General features: G+C 40.7%; 1 protein-coding gene and 1 long non-coding RNA gene across 2 annotated transcripts; both read left to right on the top strand.

The window, feature by feature from the left end:
• The first annotated feature begins 887 nt into the window (after positions 1 to 887).
• On the top strand, positions 888 to 9444 carry LOC109982948 (WD repeat-containing protein 20). The gene is made up of 4 exons (XM_020632429.3): positions 888 to 1177; positions 5645 to 5827; positions 5978 to 7381; positions 7666 to 9444. The coding sequence occupies exons 1-4, from the start codon at positions 929 to 931 to the stop codon at positions 7720 to 7722; spliced, it is 1893 nt and encodes a 630-aa protein (XP_020488085.1). The 5' UTR covers positions 888 to 928; the 3' UTR covers positions 7723 to 9444.
• A 2447-nt stretch (positions 9445 to 11891) lies between these two features.
• On the top strand, positions 11892 to 14630 carry LOC136182715 (uncharacterized). The gene is made up of 3 exons (XR_010668756.1): positions 11892 to 13713; positions 13974 to 14116; positions 14309 to 14630. It is a non-coding gene; the product is annotated as an uncharacterized lncRNA (long non-coding RNA).
• The last annotated feature ends 625 nt before the right edge of the window (positions 14631 to 15255 follow it).

The raw sequence follows: 15255 nt of genomic DNA, 5'->3' as shown, positions 1-15255 counted from the left end.
TGTTCTTGTATTATTTCTGTATCACACAAAACACGTCTATGAAGTTGTCTGAATTTGACAGAATAAACTCTTCCACAAAATTGACAAATGTGTGCTAATGTTGCACAGGGAATTGTTATTATACAATAATCAATTTGAATGATATTTTCAAACGCAAGTTGTATCAATAAAACGTTTAATATACTTCAAGGTTTTATTTCCAAATGTGGGACTAGAAAATTAATAAAACCATGTGTTAGAAGAGAATGCTGGGATTCTCTGGTCCATTGTGGGCTTTACTTCAGCTGACCAGAGGATGGCACTGTACCACACTTGCTACAGCTCTGTTATGTAATTGAAATGTTTCTAGGTAATAGCAGACACTACGAGAAGTGGGGTGTCACATAACTGAGAAATATGGAGATCTGTTGCAATCACTTTAAGGAGGAGCCATATATATATAGATATATGCGAATTGTATTCTAATAGGTTATCTGCTGCTTTTCTGGGGAGCCTTAAACAGCTCCATCAAAATATAGACACATTATCCAACAAACACATTGCTTGCCTTATAATAAGTAAGGATGTTATTTATGGTGTTGTTGTAAACTATGACTTAAAAATTACCCTTTCGTCTATTACATTCTGGTAAAAGTTTTCAATAGGCCTATACATTCTCTGTCTTATTACATATTTCTATAGTAATCAGTGAGCATTAAAATGTCACAGTTGGTCTAGCTTCCGTATCCATTAATCGATATTATGCTATTAGTATCGGGTTTTGTAAACCTTGGTTCTATAACAATAATACTCAGTGTTTATCTTCTACTTGGTTAAGTCTCACATGACTTTATAATTTTGCACGCATGGCTTCTAGACTCCAAGGGTCCAACGCATGCGCTGTTGGTAACATCCGGGGCCCGGACAAGGATGAACGCCAATTTCCAAGATGGCGGCGGAGGGAGGAGGGAAGGAGATGAACGAAATTAAAACTCAATTCACCACCCGAGAAGGCGTCTATAAACTCCTCACTCACTCCGAATACAGCCGCCCGAACAGGGTGCCTTTCAACTCGCAGGGCTCGAATCCCGTCAAGGTCTCCTTCGTCAACGTGAACGACCAGTCCGGCAACTGCGACAGGATCTGTTTCAATGTGGGCCGGGAACTCTACTTTTATATCTACAAAGGCGTCAGAAAGGTAAACAATATTGAATGCAGAGACGAAGCCCGCGCTGTCCAGGAGCTGCCCATTGGTTTGGCGTCTTCAAACATGTTTCAACCTAGCTGTCAACTCTCTCAGCCTCTGTCATTGAAGTGCGCAGATTGTCAAGACAAGGCCATGTAGCGGACCTGGCTAAGTTATGAGCTAATTAGCATTCTCAGCTAACGTCGCCACAGTTTGTTTTTGTAGCTCTTCAGTGGGCACTTCTGAGTCCAACCACTGTTTGAATTCTCAATTTGTGAGTAGCTGTTACGTGTGATTTTTTTTTTTTTTTTAGTGTAATAGGGTTCTCATGTCATGCTTCATGACTGGTGTGTTTATCCCAAGTCTTTACACTCTGTAGTCATAACGCTGCATTAGTAGGAAGTTGTCAACAGTGTTCTCCAGCAGAGTTGTTGTTCCAGTGTTTCACATTAAAAGCTGCGGGAGTGCTCCCAACACATTGATTATTCGTGATGTAAAGATGTGTGTGCCCTCCACTATCAGGGTCTGGATGTGATGCAATGAGACCCACTGTTTGGTTTGCACACAGTGATGATGTCACTGCAGCAAGCCATGTTTGGTCTTGTTTAGCAGAGATGGTGACTGTGACTGTGGTGATCACGCTGGTGATGTGGTTGTCCCTGAAGAAACTACAGGATAAACAGACTAACAAGAGACGCCAAGCCTACCAGTGAGAACTGTGCCTCTGTTTCTCCAATTCAGGGGATCTCACCGATTTGCCTCTCAGTATTTGACAGCGTAGTAAACATCATCTTTATTGGCTAGGTGTGCTTACGCCGACAAAGAATTTGACTTGGATGGACTGTGCTCTCTATGAACAAAAGTATAACATTGAATAGTAAACATAAACAAACACAAAACTGTATGTACATGCTTGCATGAGAAAACAGTGTTGTTAGTGATTAGAGCAAAAGATGCTAAAACAAACATGATAAATTATGTAAATAGGTAACAGATGGGTGAATTTACACAAGGTAGATGTTTTTACAGTATTTACATTGGGGCTGTTTGAATAGATTGATATCAGAGAAGGAGGATAACAATATTTGCAATATTTGGTTGAATTGTCATATTTAAATTCACTGTGGGTGTTTTGTTCCAGGGGTTATTGCACAGTGACAGTTCTGACACTCAGTGACTGTTAAGTATTCATCAGATGAACAGCCCGAAGAGGAAACTGTTCTTGTGTCTGAATGTTTTGGCGTACAGTGAACTGTCCGCTTCCTGGAGAGGAGGACTTTCAACAGTGTGTGTCCGGGTTTTGTGAGGGGTCTTCAGTGATGTTTATCACTGTTGTAAGAATAGATTTTCTCCCTGAATACTTAATATACTCAAAGGCAGGCTAAATAGTATTTTTGGATCGGTATCGCTAATTCCAGCTCTTAAAAGCAGCATCAACGTTATTCCAATGTTGTTTTTATTACACATAAATTCAAGTTTATGATGAAAACATATGGTATATTTTGATGAACGTTTCCATTAACAATATGGCAGAATTTTCCAAAGTGTCACACGTTTCTTCTGTGATGTGAAAACATTAGGTTTCCAAACAGACATAGAAAGTCAGCGTGCAGCCATTCATCCTAAAAAAATCAGCACACCAAGAGCATCTCTTACGCAAGACTTCTGACACTGCTGTCAGCTAATGAGTCCATTGCAGTGAATGGCAGCAGAGCTGGTTGCAACATAATGTAAAGTTGTACAGCCATCCTTCATTTAAATTTCACATTTATACATTATCCACTAAACTACAACAGAAAATTGGATACTTCTACAGAAACAAAGTGAACTTCCCCTTAGCGAGTAGAAAGCAAATAATTGAAGCCATCTTCCTATCTGTTCTGTACTACAGGGATGTCATTTATAGACATGCTTCTGCCTCCACCCTAAAATCATTACACACAGTTTATCACTCCGCCCTCAGATTCATCACTGGTGACAAATATTCCACCCATCATTGCATCCTGTACGATAAAGTTGGTTGGCCTTCACTAACAGTTAGACGTGAACGGCATTGGCTGCTATTTATTTATAAATCACTTGCGGGTAATCTACCAGCATACATCACTTCTTTATTCATCTGGGCTGATAATCAGTATCAGACTCGATCAAGTGACTGGCTAATGTTAACGGTTCCACATGTAAAAACGAACTTTGGGAAAACATCCTTCACCTATTGTGCTGCACGCACCTGGAACACAATACAAAACACATTAAAACTCAATACAATGGTTACCATGGGTCAATTTAAAAACTTGATCACAGCTCACTGTACTCAAGAGTGCAAATGTTATTAACTGTAGTTACCTGCTTACTGCTTATTCTTCTGGTTTTATAATCTATGTATTTTGTCTTTGTTGTTTTTTGTCTTTTATTCGTTTTAATTGTACTCTCGATGTCATTGTAAATGAGGGCTTGCCCTTAATGATTTCTCAAGAATAAATAAAGGTAAAATGATTTTAATATTCATCACCTGAGCTGAAAAGTTTCAGGGAAGCAAATGGCTTTGGTTGTGCTGCCCTTACTTATCAACGCCTGAAGAAGATCTGTGAGATGGAATTGTGCTTTGTTGCTCGATTCTCTTTTGCTTATTGCTTTCAGGTGGATTTTTGATCCCGCCCTTGTCAAAGTTTTTCTTTTGATGTGCCTACCTTGCACCTTGTTTTGTCCCTGCACTTACTAAAGCCATCCAATGTTGAACTGTTTTTTTCGCTGTCACCTTGATCAGCTCCAATCCGGGTTAGTTTTGTGGCTTGTGGTCATTTTGAAAGTGCTTTTATAGTTGTATGTCACCGTCAGTCTGTCATTCTTGTGCTTCCGCTTTGTGCCTCATGTTACAGCGCATAAACAAACGTGTCCTCAAAAGAGTCCAAAGTGGTTTTCTTAACTCAGGAAACAGTTTGCATGCATCCATTTGGAGCACAACTAATATGTGTTTCTGAATAATCACACCAACAACTTGTGTCAGGCAGCCATCGACTCTAAATAATAATGGACGAAGCCTGAGTGATGTCACCCATGGGTTGACAGAGGGCTGTGTTTGGTTACTGGATGTAACTCCAGTTCTATGAGTATGTGCTTAACCCTCGAACAGGCTTCACTATTGGTTGAGTAACAAATACTAATATTGAAATGATGCAGCTTTTCATAATACAGTCAGCTCTACTCAGATTTTTAAAAGCACTTTCTAAATAAAAAGGGAGTTTAGGTTTATCCAACTGCTTGTTTAATTACAGTTCATTATTTAGTTTGGATTAATTTATTCTGTTTACATGTAACTTGTGTAAATACTCAGTGTATGCTTAGTTTTTCTTTTTGTATTTCATCATTACCACTCAGCCAATCACAAGGCTTAGTAGCTGAAACTGACTGACAATATTCCATTAATTGTAAACCTAATCAATGCCAGATTGATTCCTGCTAAGTTAGCATTAGCTCTGGTCATTGGGTCTATCTGGGTGTTTTGTAAACACCTACCAAAGGTGTAAGTCACTGTATTGTTTCTTTTCTCATGAAATAATAATATAGACTTTTAGTCAGGGATTAATAGAGTCAGTTATCACCAATTGTTTGGCAAGAAATACTGACTATCGTCATTCAACTAAAGGTCTAAGGTTAAACATTGAGTTACATACAATGAGGGAAAAACAGAATATTAACACTATATTTAAATTTTATTAAAACATCACTGATTTGTTTTGTTCAAAATAAGTTGCATTGTGTTGCATAACTCACTGGAGGACAGAGTAAACAGTTAACCTACAGTATAATAATATCAGTAATGGCCGGTCTTTGAAAACATTGAAGGAGGAATGTGCAAGATTTTACCCACAGATACAGCTGAAATTAAGTATATCCTGTGTGAATGTCTCTCTGAGTCATGGCAGTCTGCAATGAGTGAGAAGCGTGATTCGCGCCTGCTGTACTGTTGTTGTCATGCCGTGTTTACATGTTTACATGGATGGGACGGCCTTGCGTATAAAGCTTGTTTAATCAAGAACTAGAAAAAAGAAGAATAGCCTACTCACTGCTTATTTCGATGTCACGTAATTTTCTTTAAATCACGAACCGTTCCGTGTTTATTTATTTATTAATATGAAGTTATGAGTTAACCAAAGTGTGCTAACATAAGCACGCTAACACAACAGTGCAAGACACAGGCTATTGCAGCTCGAGCCATGGAATATTTTATCTGCTGCTTGCGCTTAATGGTGCTTAATAATGCTGCATTCTAATTGATAACTCCTTGTGCAACGCGAGTGGAGAGGGGTTAGAGGTGTGTCGCCAAACAGTTTTCTTTTGGTATAATGCTGGTGCTCATTCTTCCTTAAGTAGTTGCGAGGTTAATGTCTGTCAAACTCATAGTTTTGTCTTTTCTTAGCAGAGTCAACAACTAAACAAGTTTTTTTTTTTAAATAAACCTCTTTTTTTTCCCCATAGGCTGCCGATCTTAGTAAGCCCATAGACAAGAGGATATACAAAGGAACGCAGCCCACATGTCATGACTTCAACCCCCTCACAGCTACAGCAGAGAGCGTCTCCCTGCTCGTGGGCTTCTCAGCAGGTCAGGTGCAGCTCATAGACCCGATCAAGAAGGAAACCAGCAAACTCTTCAATGAAGAGGTGGGTACCAATCAGTTCGTTGGGCCAGCTTAAGGATACATAGATAACTCAAACCATATGTACATTTTGTTTCAGTTTTCCACAATTAAATAATGAAATACATAGCTGACTGATCTTTTTTTTCCCTTTTTCTCTGTCCTACTTCCTCAGAGACTTATCGACAAGTCACGAGTAACGTGTGTGCGATGGGTTCCTGGTTCAGAAAGCTTGTTTTTGGTGGCCCACTCAAGCGGCAGCATGTACTTGTACAATGTGGAAAACACCTGTGGCACCACGGCGCCACACTACCAGCTCCTGAAGCAGGGTGAAAACTATGCTGTGCATACATGCAAGAGCAAGTCAGCCCGCAACCCGCTCCTGCGCTGGACTGTTGGCGAAGGAGCGCTCAATGAGTTTGCCTTTTCCCCTGACGGGAAGTTTCTGGCTTGTGCGAGCCAGGATGGCTTCCTGCGTGTGTTTGGCTTTGACGCCGCAGAGCTCCACGGGACTATGAAGAGCTACTTTGGTGGCTTACTGTGTGTCTGCTGGAGCCCAGACGGACGATACATTGTGGCGGGAGGGGAGGATGACCTGGTGACGGTGTGGTCGTTTTCAGACTGTAGGGTAATTGCACGAGGGCACGGTCACAAGTCATGGGTGAGTGTGGTGGCATTTGACCACTGCACCACCAGCGTGGAGGATGGTGACCCCCCTGCTGAGTTCAGTGGCAGTGATGAGGAATTCCATGAGCAGATTCACTTTGGTGCAGGCAGAGACAGAGCTAACAGCGCTCACTCTCGTCTTTCTAAGAGGAACTCTACTGACAGTCGACCTGTTAGTGTAACATACAGGTTTGGCTCAGTGGGTCAGGACACCCAGCTGTGTCTGTGGGACCTTACGGAAGACATTCTCTTCCCTCACCTCCCTTTGTCCCGCACAAGGACTCACACTAATGTAATGAACGCCACAAGCCCCCCAACCACTGGACAAACTACTACTACTACGACTACTATATCCACTACTAATCCCAGTGGCACCAATGGTAAAGACATTGTGAGCAATAGCAGTACAAGTGCTAACCCTGCTAACTCCCTCCCTGGCACTCTTCCTCGGTCCAACAGCTTGCCCCAGGCCACCAACCCACCAGGTGGCAGCACGCCCAACAGCCACACAGGCAGCAGCACCAACAGCAGCGGCAGCACCAAGGGCAACAGCATCATCGACAGTGCTTTCATCGCTACGGGTGTCAGCAAGTTTGCCACTCTGTCGCTACATGACTCACGTAAGGAGCGCCACGAGAAGGACCACAAGCGGAACCACAGCATGGGGCACATCAGCAGCAAGAGCAGCGACAAGCTCAACCAGCTCAGCTCGTCTCGAACGGCGAAAGCAGAAGTGGCAAAGACTCTGGGCACAATGCTGTGCCCACGGATGGAAGACGTGCCGCTGCTGGAGCCGCTGGTGTGCAAGAAGATCGCTCACGAGAGACTCACTGTGTTAATCTTCCTTGAGGACTGTCTGGTAACAGCCTGTCAGGAGGGTTTCGTTTGCACATGGGCTAGGCCCGGGAAAGTGGTGAGTGACAGGCCTCTCGAGGATACTGTCATGTGACACCTCTTAACTTCCATTGTCTTGCGTACAGCCATTTTCTCTCTGCATTCAGAAGCTGTAAACACCACTGTGTGCAGCCAAAGGTTTGGTTATTTCACGCCAGATTTGAACCAAACCCTCAGCATTTTGATGGTTAATAGCACATCTTCTCCGACAGTAAACCTCATGGCCTCACTATTCTTCCTCTTTGAATATATTTACGTAACACTGTTGTTTGTTATCAATGTGTGTTATCTGTTTCTCCACAGGGATTGCTATCATCTCAAAACAACCCCGCCAACTCCCCCAGTGGAACAGTAGTATAGCCCCAGTGCAGGTGCTGCTAATGACAGCTCCATGCAACAGAGACGGGGATGACCAAGGCCATGGCCCTGCAGCGCTTCTTCACACACTGTCACACACCACATGACCTCCAGTGTCACCTTCATTCTCGTCACTACGAGCACCCAGACGCTCTCTTTGTCTTACTGCTCATGATTAGATAAGAGATGTTGGCCAAGCCAGGGTTAGAAGTTGAACCCCCTTTTTTTCTGTTGGAAGTAAGAGAGCAAGCTTTAAATCGTCCAGGTTTATAATAGGGGTTGACTGGCTCGGTGTTCCATCTGTGGTCATATCAAGTGGCGTCTAGTCTGAAAATAACAAACTCTAGAACCCAATCCTTTGTGCCTGTAGATCGTATAAGACTAGACATGCAGTAAGCAGTGTGTTGATGCCTCCACCTAACCTTTTTAAAGGTTTTAATTCTGACATGTTTCCCATATTCTGTTTCTTCAAAACGTATACCAGATAAAGGGAAAAAAGATTGTTTTGGAGCAGCAGCACACCCCTGATGCCAAGTCTTTAATTTGTCACTACCAAGGTGATTCCTTGTGCAGCCCCAGTCTTTAACATGAGTTCAACAAAGACTGGGGCTCCTCACCCCCCTTCCCCTTCCCCTCACATGTATTAGAATCAGAGGTATCACACTTTAAAGTGAATTTGCACAGATTTTTTTTTGTTTTCTTCAATCTTTTCCCATTTTTGGAATTCATGATGGTGGAAACCAAGCAAAATATTTTGGGGACAGGTTGCAGAAGCACTTGTGGGGGGAGGGGAGGGATCGGCTTGTTATTGCCCTCTGTCTCGACGCTGGATGCTGCAATCATTATAGTTTTTTATATGGAAAAAAAATTGTTTGCACTTAATAGTTTGTTAGAGGAGAATGGCTTTACATTTTTGGAGTGTGTAAGGACTCCTTGACAAGGTTGAAATATAAATAGAATTTAAGAAGAAAAACCTTTGTATCTATTAAACATTTATTTTAATATTGTTTCAAATTAAATGGGCTCTGTATTATATGTAAATATTGTACTTCAATGATTTATGGGTGAAATTATCATTACATTAGTTCAAAGATCCTCATTTCAGAAAATAGTGATATTTCTACTACAGAAAATCTATACATAATATTAAAATGATTCTTGAATATGCAGGTGAAACTGTTTTTTCCTGTTGTACATAAAGAGAATTCAGGTGTATTTTTATTAATGAAACGTTTGGTATAGGAGATGTCTATGAAATCATCTTATCTAACAGGTAGTGCTGAATGCTAGCTAGCCTGTCGCTGCAGATTCATTTTACAACATAGGCAGGCAGGTAGGTGTAGGCGCAGCGGTCTAATTCAGCCATCACTCTGAGCTCAGGTAAACCACAGGAAGACTAACGCTGGCATAGTTCCCCTCACTATAGTCTCATTCATCAACATGTGTGAATTCACTTTGACTAACAAAATAAGACTGACAACCGTGTTCCGAGGACAGGGCTGAGATCTGAGTCCTGTGTTTTTGTGATAATAATTACTGAACTGATGCTGAACTTGTGAACAAACATTTGACACTGTGTTCAATACCAACTGACTCATGTCGGCACTTGATGATGGGAATTAGGTGAGCGTGTTTTTACAAGCACCTGCATATAGGATGACTGAGGATTTTAATAGTGGGAGCCTTTTCCTTCATGTGACGCCTATTAAAACCGCTTTGACAGATTGTGTTTGTGTTACTTTGTTAATGTGTGTACTTACCACATATGTCAGTCTCCATAATAGCCTATTTTAATTCTATATCTATTTACATTTGTCTAACTAAAGTTGATGTCCAAATCTACACGGCTACATTTAACGGGGGGGAGAAATTGTTTTTTGTCCCACTCCAACAACTTTTATAGGCAAATGACAGCTCACTTATTGACAGAAGAGTGCAAGAGATGTCAGACAGGCACAGTTGGTAAAATCCCACAAAGTCCTTGATAAAGTTCTGCTCCAACATTGTGAGCAAACTCATTTTCTTCATTATCAAACGTCAACATAAGCAATATTCTTTGAGTGCATTGCTTTTGTCACCTGCTCAGATTTAGACATGAGGCTAAACTATTATTTGGAAACCAACTTCAGATGTCACATTAATGCCACTTTATTTTAAATGAATGCTTTTTTTATTGTTAAAAATATTTTTTTAAGGATTGATATCATCCACCCCGCCCCAAGGTTTGGAAAAACAGTGACACAGCTGAAGGGCAGAGTCAGCTCTATGACTGAAACAGGAATATTGTATTATTTACAGGAGATAATTATTTTGCTGATACTGTTTTTGTGGCTTGGCTTGCTCATGTGACAATTCATGGCAGCGTTTGCGGAAGCGTAGCCTACACATCCAATAACCGAGAACGGAAGACGATGGGGAAATGAAAGTCCAAGGAAATGTGGCTTCAACATTAAATTACAGAGAATGGTAGGCTGAGGTTGAGTTCCACGTGAAATTAGAAAGGCGCTGACATTAGGCTTGGTACTAAAATGATAGATTATAGCCTACCTTTCTCTCTGAGTCTTCAGTTCATTAACAGTTTGGAACCTGATGTGTGAAGCAACCTTGTGTCAGGTAAAAACTTTTCATCATACACACACAGCTTCTTTATGAAAAGGTGGTTTGATAAGTGCCCACATGATTATCTCTCATTTGAATTGACTTTGCTCCTCTACATCGTCTCTGCAGGACCAGGCAGGAGAGGCTTCTTGGTGCATTGTAAACTGATTTTGCTCAGTCTCCTCACATGTTTTGGTCAGCAGAGCAGAAGGAGCAGACGGCACTGAGATCTGCACCCTGAATATCTTCAGTTTCAGCTCTGAGCATTACTGAAGGTCTGGAACGGCTGCTACATGAATAACTTAAGGTCAGAGAGGATGAGGATCCTCCTACCAAACTTCATACAGGATGTTAAACTTTTTTTTTTTTTTTTTTTTTAAAGGTCAAGGTAGATTCATTCTGATATCAGGCAAAGATTGTTCTTGAACGTGCAGGGGTGGGAAGCATATGCTCATATAAAGTGCTCAACATGTAGCTCCCTCTAGTGGAGGATGTTGTGGGTTATTAGTTGCAGATTTTTTTTTTTTAACACATGCAATTCTTTGTGTGTTGGAATAAAACTAGGACTATACTGCATATGGAGTATGACAACTGCAAAACATAAACTTAAAATAAAAGAATTCAGAGATATTAAACAACTTTGAGTAAACCTGTTTTTTCCATAAAAAGGAGATCTTTTAGGGTAATATAAATTACCCCTCAATCAAATTAAAGAGAAATACCACTAGTTGACAGAAAAGATTATGAATGTTTATTCAGATTTGTCTTGCAGCCTAATCATGCAAAACATTGTCCACAGCTCTTGTGTTGTCTCCAAACTCGTCTGTCTCCTCTTGAATCGGAGTGTGTGGTCGGGTCGTCTGTTTGCTTTGAGGTCTCAGCTGAAACAAACAAACAATATAAAAGGTTTATTGGACATACGTCAAATGTACAAATGTTACACATGAATAAATTGATAAAAAAGCAAATGTTACAGTAATATATGTATATGTTTATAATGCAGTTATACAGTTTGTGTGTATTTAGCCTGAATGTTTATGCACACAACAAGGTGACATCTGATAAAAAATAGTGACATGTGCTGCCACAGAATGACAAATAAGTAAATATAGAGTATTTGATTTTACTCTGTTTTCTAACATACATTCTCTACAAATTTATGAAACATGATACCATTACTAATTATTCTTACCTTACTCTTCCATGTAATCTCTGACACCACACATCTTTCTTTGTATCTGGCCCTCTCTCTCTCACTGCTGGGGCGTCTTTGATCCTTCAGCTCGTCAATGCTGCGTCCTGTCTCCTCTGTGCTGCTTCCTGTCTCTTCTTTTGATTTCAGCTCCTGTTACGGAAGAAGAAAAAACAAATCAAAAAGGATCCTACGCACAACAAAAAAATTGTGTTGGACTCAAACTCACCTTTTAAGTTCTCACCTGTCTTCTGAGTGAATTAATCAAAGAGACGCTGTGGCATTGAATGAACCAAAAGTTCATGTTGATGAAAACATTAGCTCACATCATATGACATAACCTGACATGATGTGACGTCATCAATCATCACATCACATCACATCACATCATATCACATAATGTGACATGACACAACACAACACATCCGATTACAACGCAAGACTAGACAACACATTGCAACAGAACACAACACAGCCACACACTATACACAAACCATCACAACACAACAAAACGCATCACAACACAAGACAACACAACACAGCATAGCACAACACAAACCATGACAACACAACACAACAGAAAATACACATAACACAGCACAACACATGACATAAAATAACAACATAATATATATATATATATATATATAGGTTTGTTGCCTTTTTAAATATATAAATATATATATTGTTAAAATAAAAAAAATCATTACATCACATTGTATTTTGTATGTTTTTAAAGCTTCAAGTTTTGCATTTTTGCCGCTGTCATGTTGAATTTTTTAGGAGCCAGAGTTTACCATATTTAGACGGGAGGAGGAGCTGAAGAGGAGCAAGAGGTTACAGTACCAACAAATGTTACCATAAAGTTACCCGACAGTAGGAGCCTATTGTGAATTCAGCTGGTGAAGGAGCTTCTAACCAGAATAAGTCAACAACAAACTTGAGTCTCATACAAGAGCTGGAAGGAATACATTACAAACACTCAACAAGCCAACGATACATGTACAGTAAGTGAAGAAGCTGATTTAAATCCTGGGTTTTTAATTTTTATATCTGTGACGATATTTGGAGGAGAGGAGGAGCTGGTGAGGAGCAAGAAGCAAACGCCGAGTTATCAGACCAAAAGTCTGTGCCGATTGTCGATTTCATTATGTGCTTAAAGAACAAGTTTCCAGAATGAGTTTCTACTTGTTATAGTAGGTGATAACACCACATCAAAACACGTCATAACCATAGACTGTAAAATAAACATATTGATTTGTTGCCTTTTTAGACCTTTTTACCTGAAACCTGAGACCATATTTTGAGGAGAGCCTGGAGCTGAGGAGGAGCGCTACATAAGAACCTACATGAGAGACGTTTTTCCATCTGTGACCATATTTTGAGAGGAGGAGTGAGCTGGAGAGGAGTGAGATGTTAACAAACACCAAGTTATCTGACCAAACAGTCTGTGCCCTTTGCTAATTCATTAGCTGCCAAAAGAGCTAATTAGAGATTCTACATGTTGTTTTATGTGAAAACAACATCACAACACATCACAACGTTAGTCTGTAAAATATCTTATCTTATCTTAACTAAACTTATCTAAACTTAACTTATCTTACTCTATCTTATCATTATGTACACATCACGGTATAGCTTATCTCTTGTGAGGACGCTTCCGTGGAGGCTCTCCTTCCGCCCGTGGAGCCGCCCCGCCGCCACGCTGCCACTTCCTGAAGGTCAGGAGGGCCCTCAGATTCTTCTTCCACCTCGGCTCAGGACCTGTGGAGATCAAGAAAGAAGAAGAGGGGAGATCTTCTGGAGGCTGGCTCGGTTCCGCTGGTCTGGAACAGGGGCTGATCCTCTGCTGCTCCTCAGGCTCCACACCAGGCCACTGCTCCTCCTCAGCCATCATCAGGGGAAGGCAGGGGGAGGGGCAGCGGCTGGTTCTCACTGGGCTCCTCTGTGACCTGGCTGGGGAAGAACAGGGAGAGGAGAAACAGGAGGAGGGGAAAGAGGGGCACGAGGAGGAGCTCACTTGTAGGTCAAGGAGAAGGGAGGTAGAAGGAAAGCCAGGAGGAGACACAGGAGGAGATGCAGGAGGAGATACAGGAGGAGACCTGGGTGGAGACGATCCTGAAGAGCTGGCTGCTGCAGGGACCCTCCTCAAGATGAGCCTGGGGCTGGACCAGTCTGGGTCAGAGACGAGGACGGAAGTCCAGGTGAAGCACTGGAGACAAAAACAACCCAAAATTTAAACTTCAGATTAAAAGTCCCCACATCCTTACACTGAAGCTATAACCAACATTACAATAACTATTAAGCACAAAAAAACTTTCCGTTAAACCTTAAGTCTTTAAGGAGCAGTGATTTTATTTTAAGTAAATAAAATGGGTTTGAAAGAACTTAAAAATTACTGAGATTAAATATTAATACGTACAAACTGTTGATTTAATAGAAAATATATTATTAATTACCTCAGCAGGAGAAGAAGGAGAACTAAGAGGAGTTACAGGCGGGGACCAGGGTGATGAACCTCCTGAAGATCCGGCTGCAGACGGGATCCTCCTGAGAATCACCCTCGTGCTGGAGCAGTCCGGGTCAGAGACGAGGACGTAAGTCCAGGTGAAGCACTGGAGACAAAAACAACCCAAAATTTCAATTTCAGATTAAAAGTCCTCACGTCCTTACACTGAAGTTATAACCAACTTTACAATAATTATTCATTTAAATTACGGTTTTCCTTAAACCTAAAGTGTTTAAGGAGCAGTAATTTTACTATAAGTAAAACTTTTTTAAAAATTGTGTTTACCTCAGAAGGAGAAGAAGGAGAGCTGGGAGGAGTTACAGGCGGGGACCAGGGGGATGAACCTCCTGAAGATCCGGCTGCAGATGGGATCCTCCTGAGAATCACCCTCGGGCTGGACCAGACCGGGTCCTGGACGAGGGTGTAGGCCATCCTGAGTAGATGCTTCTTCTAAAGACAGAAAAAATCCCAAAATGTAAACATCTAATAAATAGAGAAGAAAAGTCCTCACATCCTTACACTGAAGTTATGACCAACATTCAATCCATAATCACTCAGACACATCTATGAGTATTTGCAATAAAAGGACTATGTTGACTTGTTCTAAAGGCATTTTGTTGACTATATGTTATTGTTGGTGTATTGTGCTTCACCCATCAACAAATCAAAATGGACATTCATTCACAAGGATGGCTGAAATGACCGAAATCATTATAATATTATTTTACTATATGTCAGAAAATGTTAGGCCACAATTTCACTTTCAAAGAAGAACAGCCTGCTTCACCAGATAAATCATAAGGGCCTGATAAGTGAACAGATACAATAAATAGGTTGTCTTATATGATCTAAAAACATTTCAACAAAGTTTCAGGAAAAAACTTAAATCTTTTTTGGTGTAATGTTCAAGTGTAGTCAGTTACAAGGCTTTGAATAGATTAAATAAAAAACATGTAAAGAAAGGAAAATGCTGAGCCCAACATAACCTGAAAAGTGTAGCTAGCCTATCTGTTTAAACAATGGAGAGAAGACTGACAGGATTTTCATGATTACATTTGAAACACACAGATTTAAATGATTTAAAGTCACATAATTAAAGAGTAGTATTTAAAGTTATTTTCATGTGCATCTTTGAATCTCAAACGTTTGACGTTTGTGTGGACAGTCAAATAGAAAGTTTAATCATCAATCTTACATCTTTCATGCTCAAACACTTGTTGAATGGAGGAGAAAAGTA

The sequence above is a fragment of the Labrus bergylta genome, chromosome 15, assembly GCF_963930695.1.
Source record: "Labrus bergylta chromosome 15, fLabBer1.1, whole genome shotgun sequence".
Classification (NCBI taxonomy): Eukaryota; Metazoa; Chordata; class Actinopteri; order Labriformes; family Labridae; genus Labrus; species Labrus bergylta.
The sequence above is the reverse complement of the archived record's forward strand: the minus strand, read 5'-3'. Positions and strand labels throughout refer to the sequence as shown.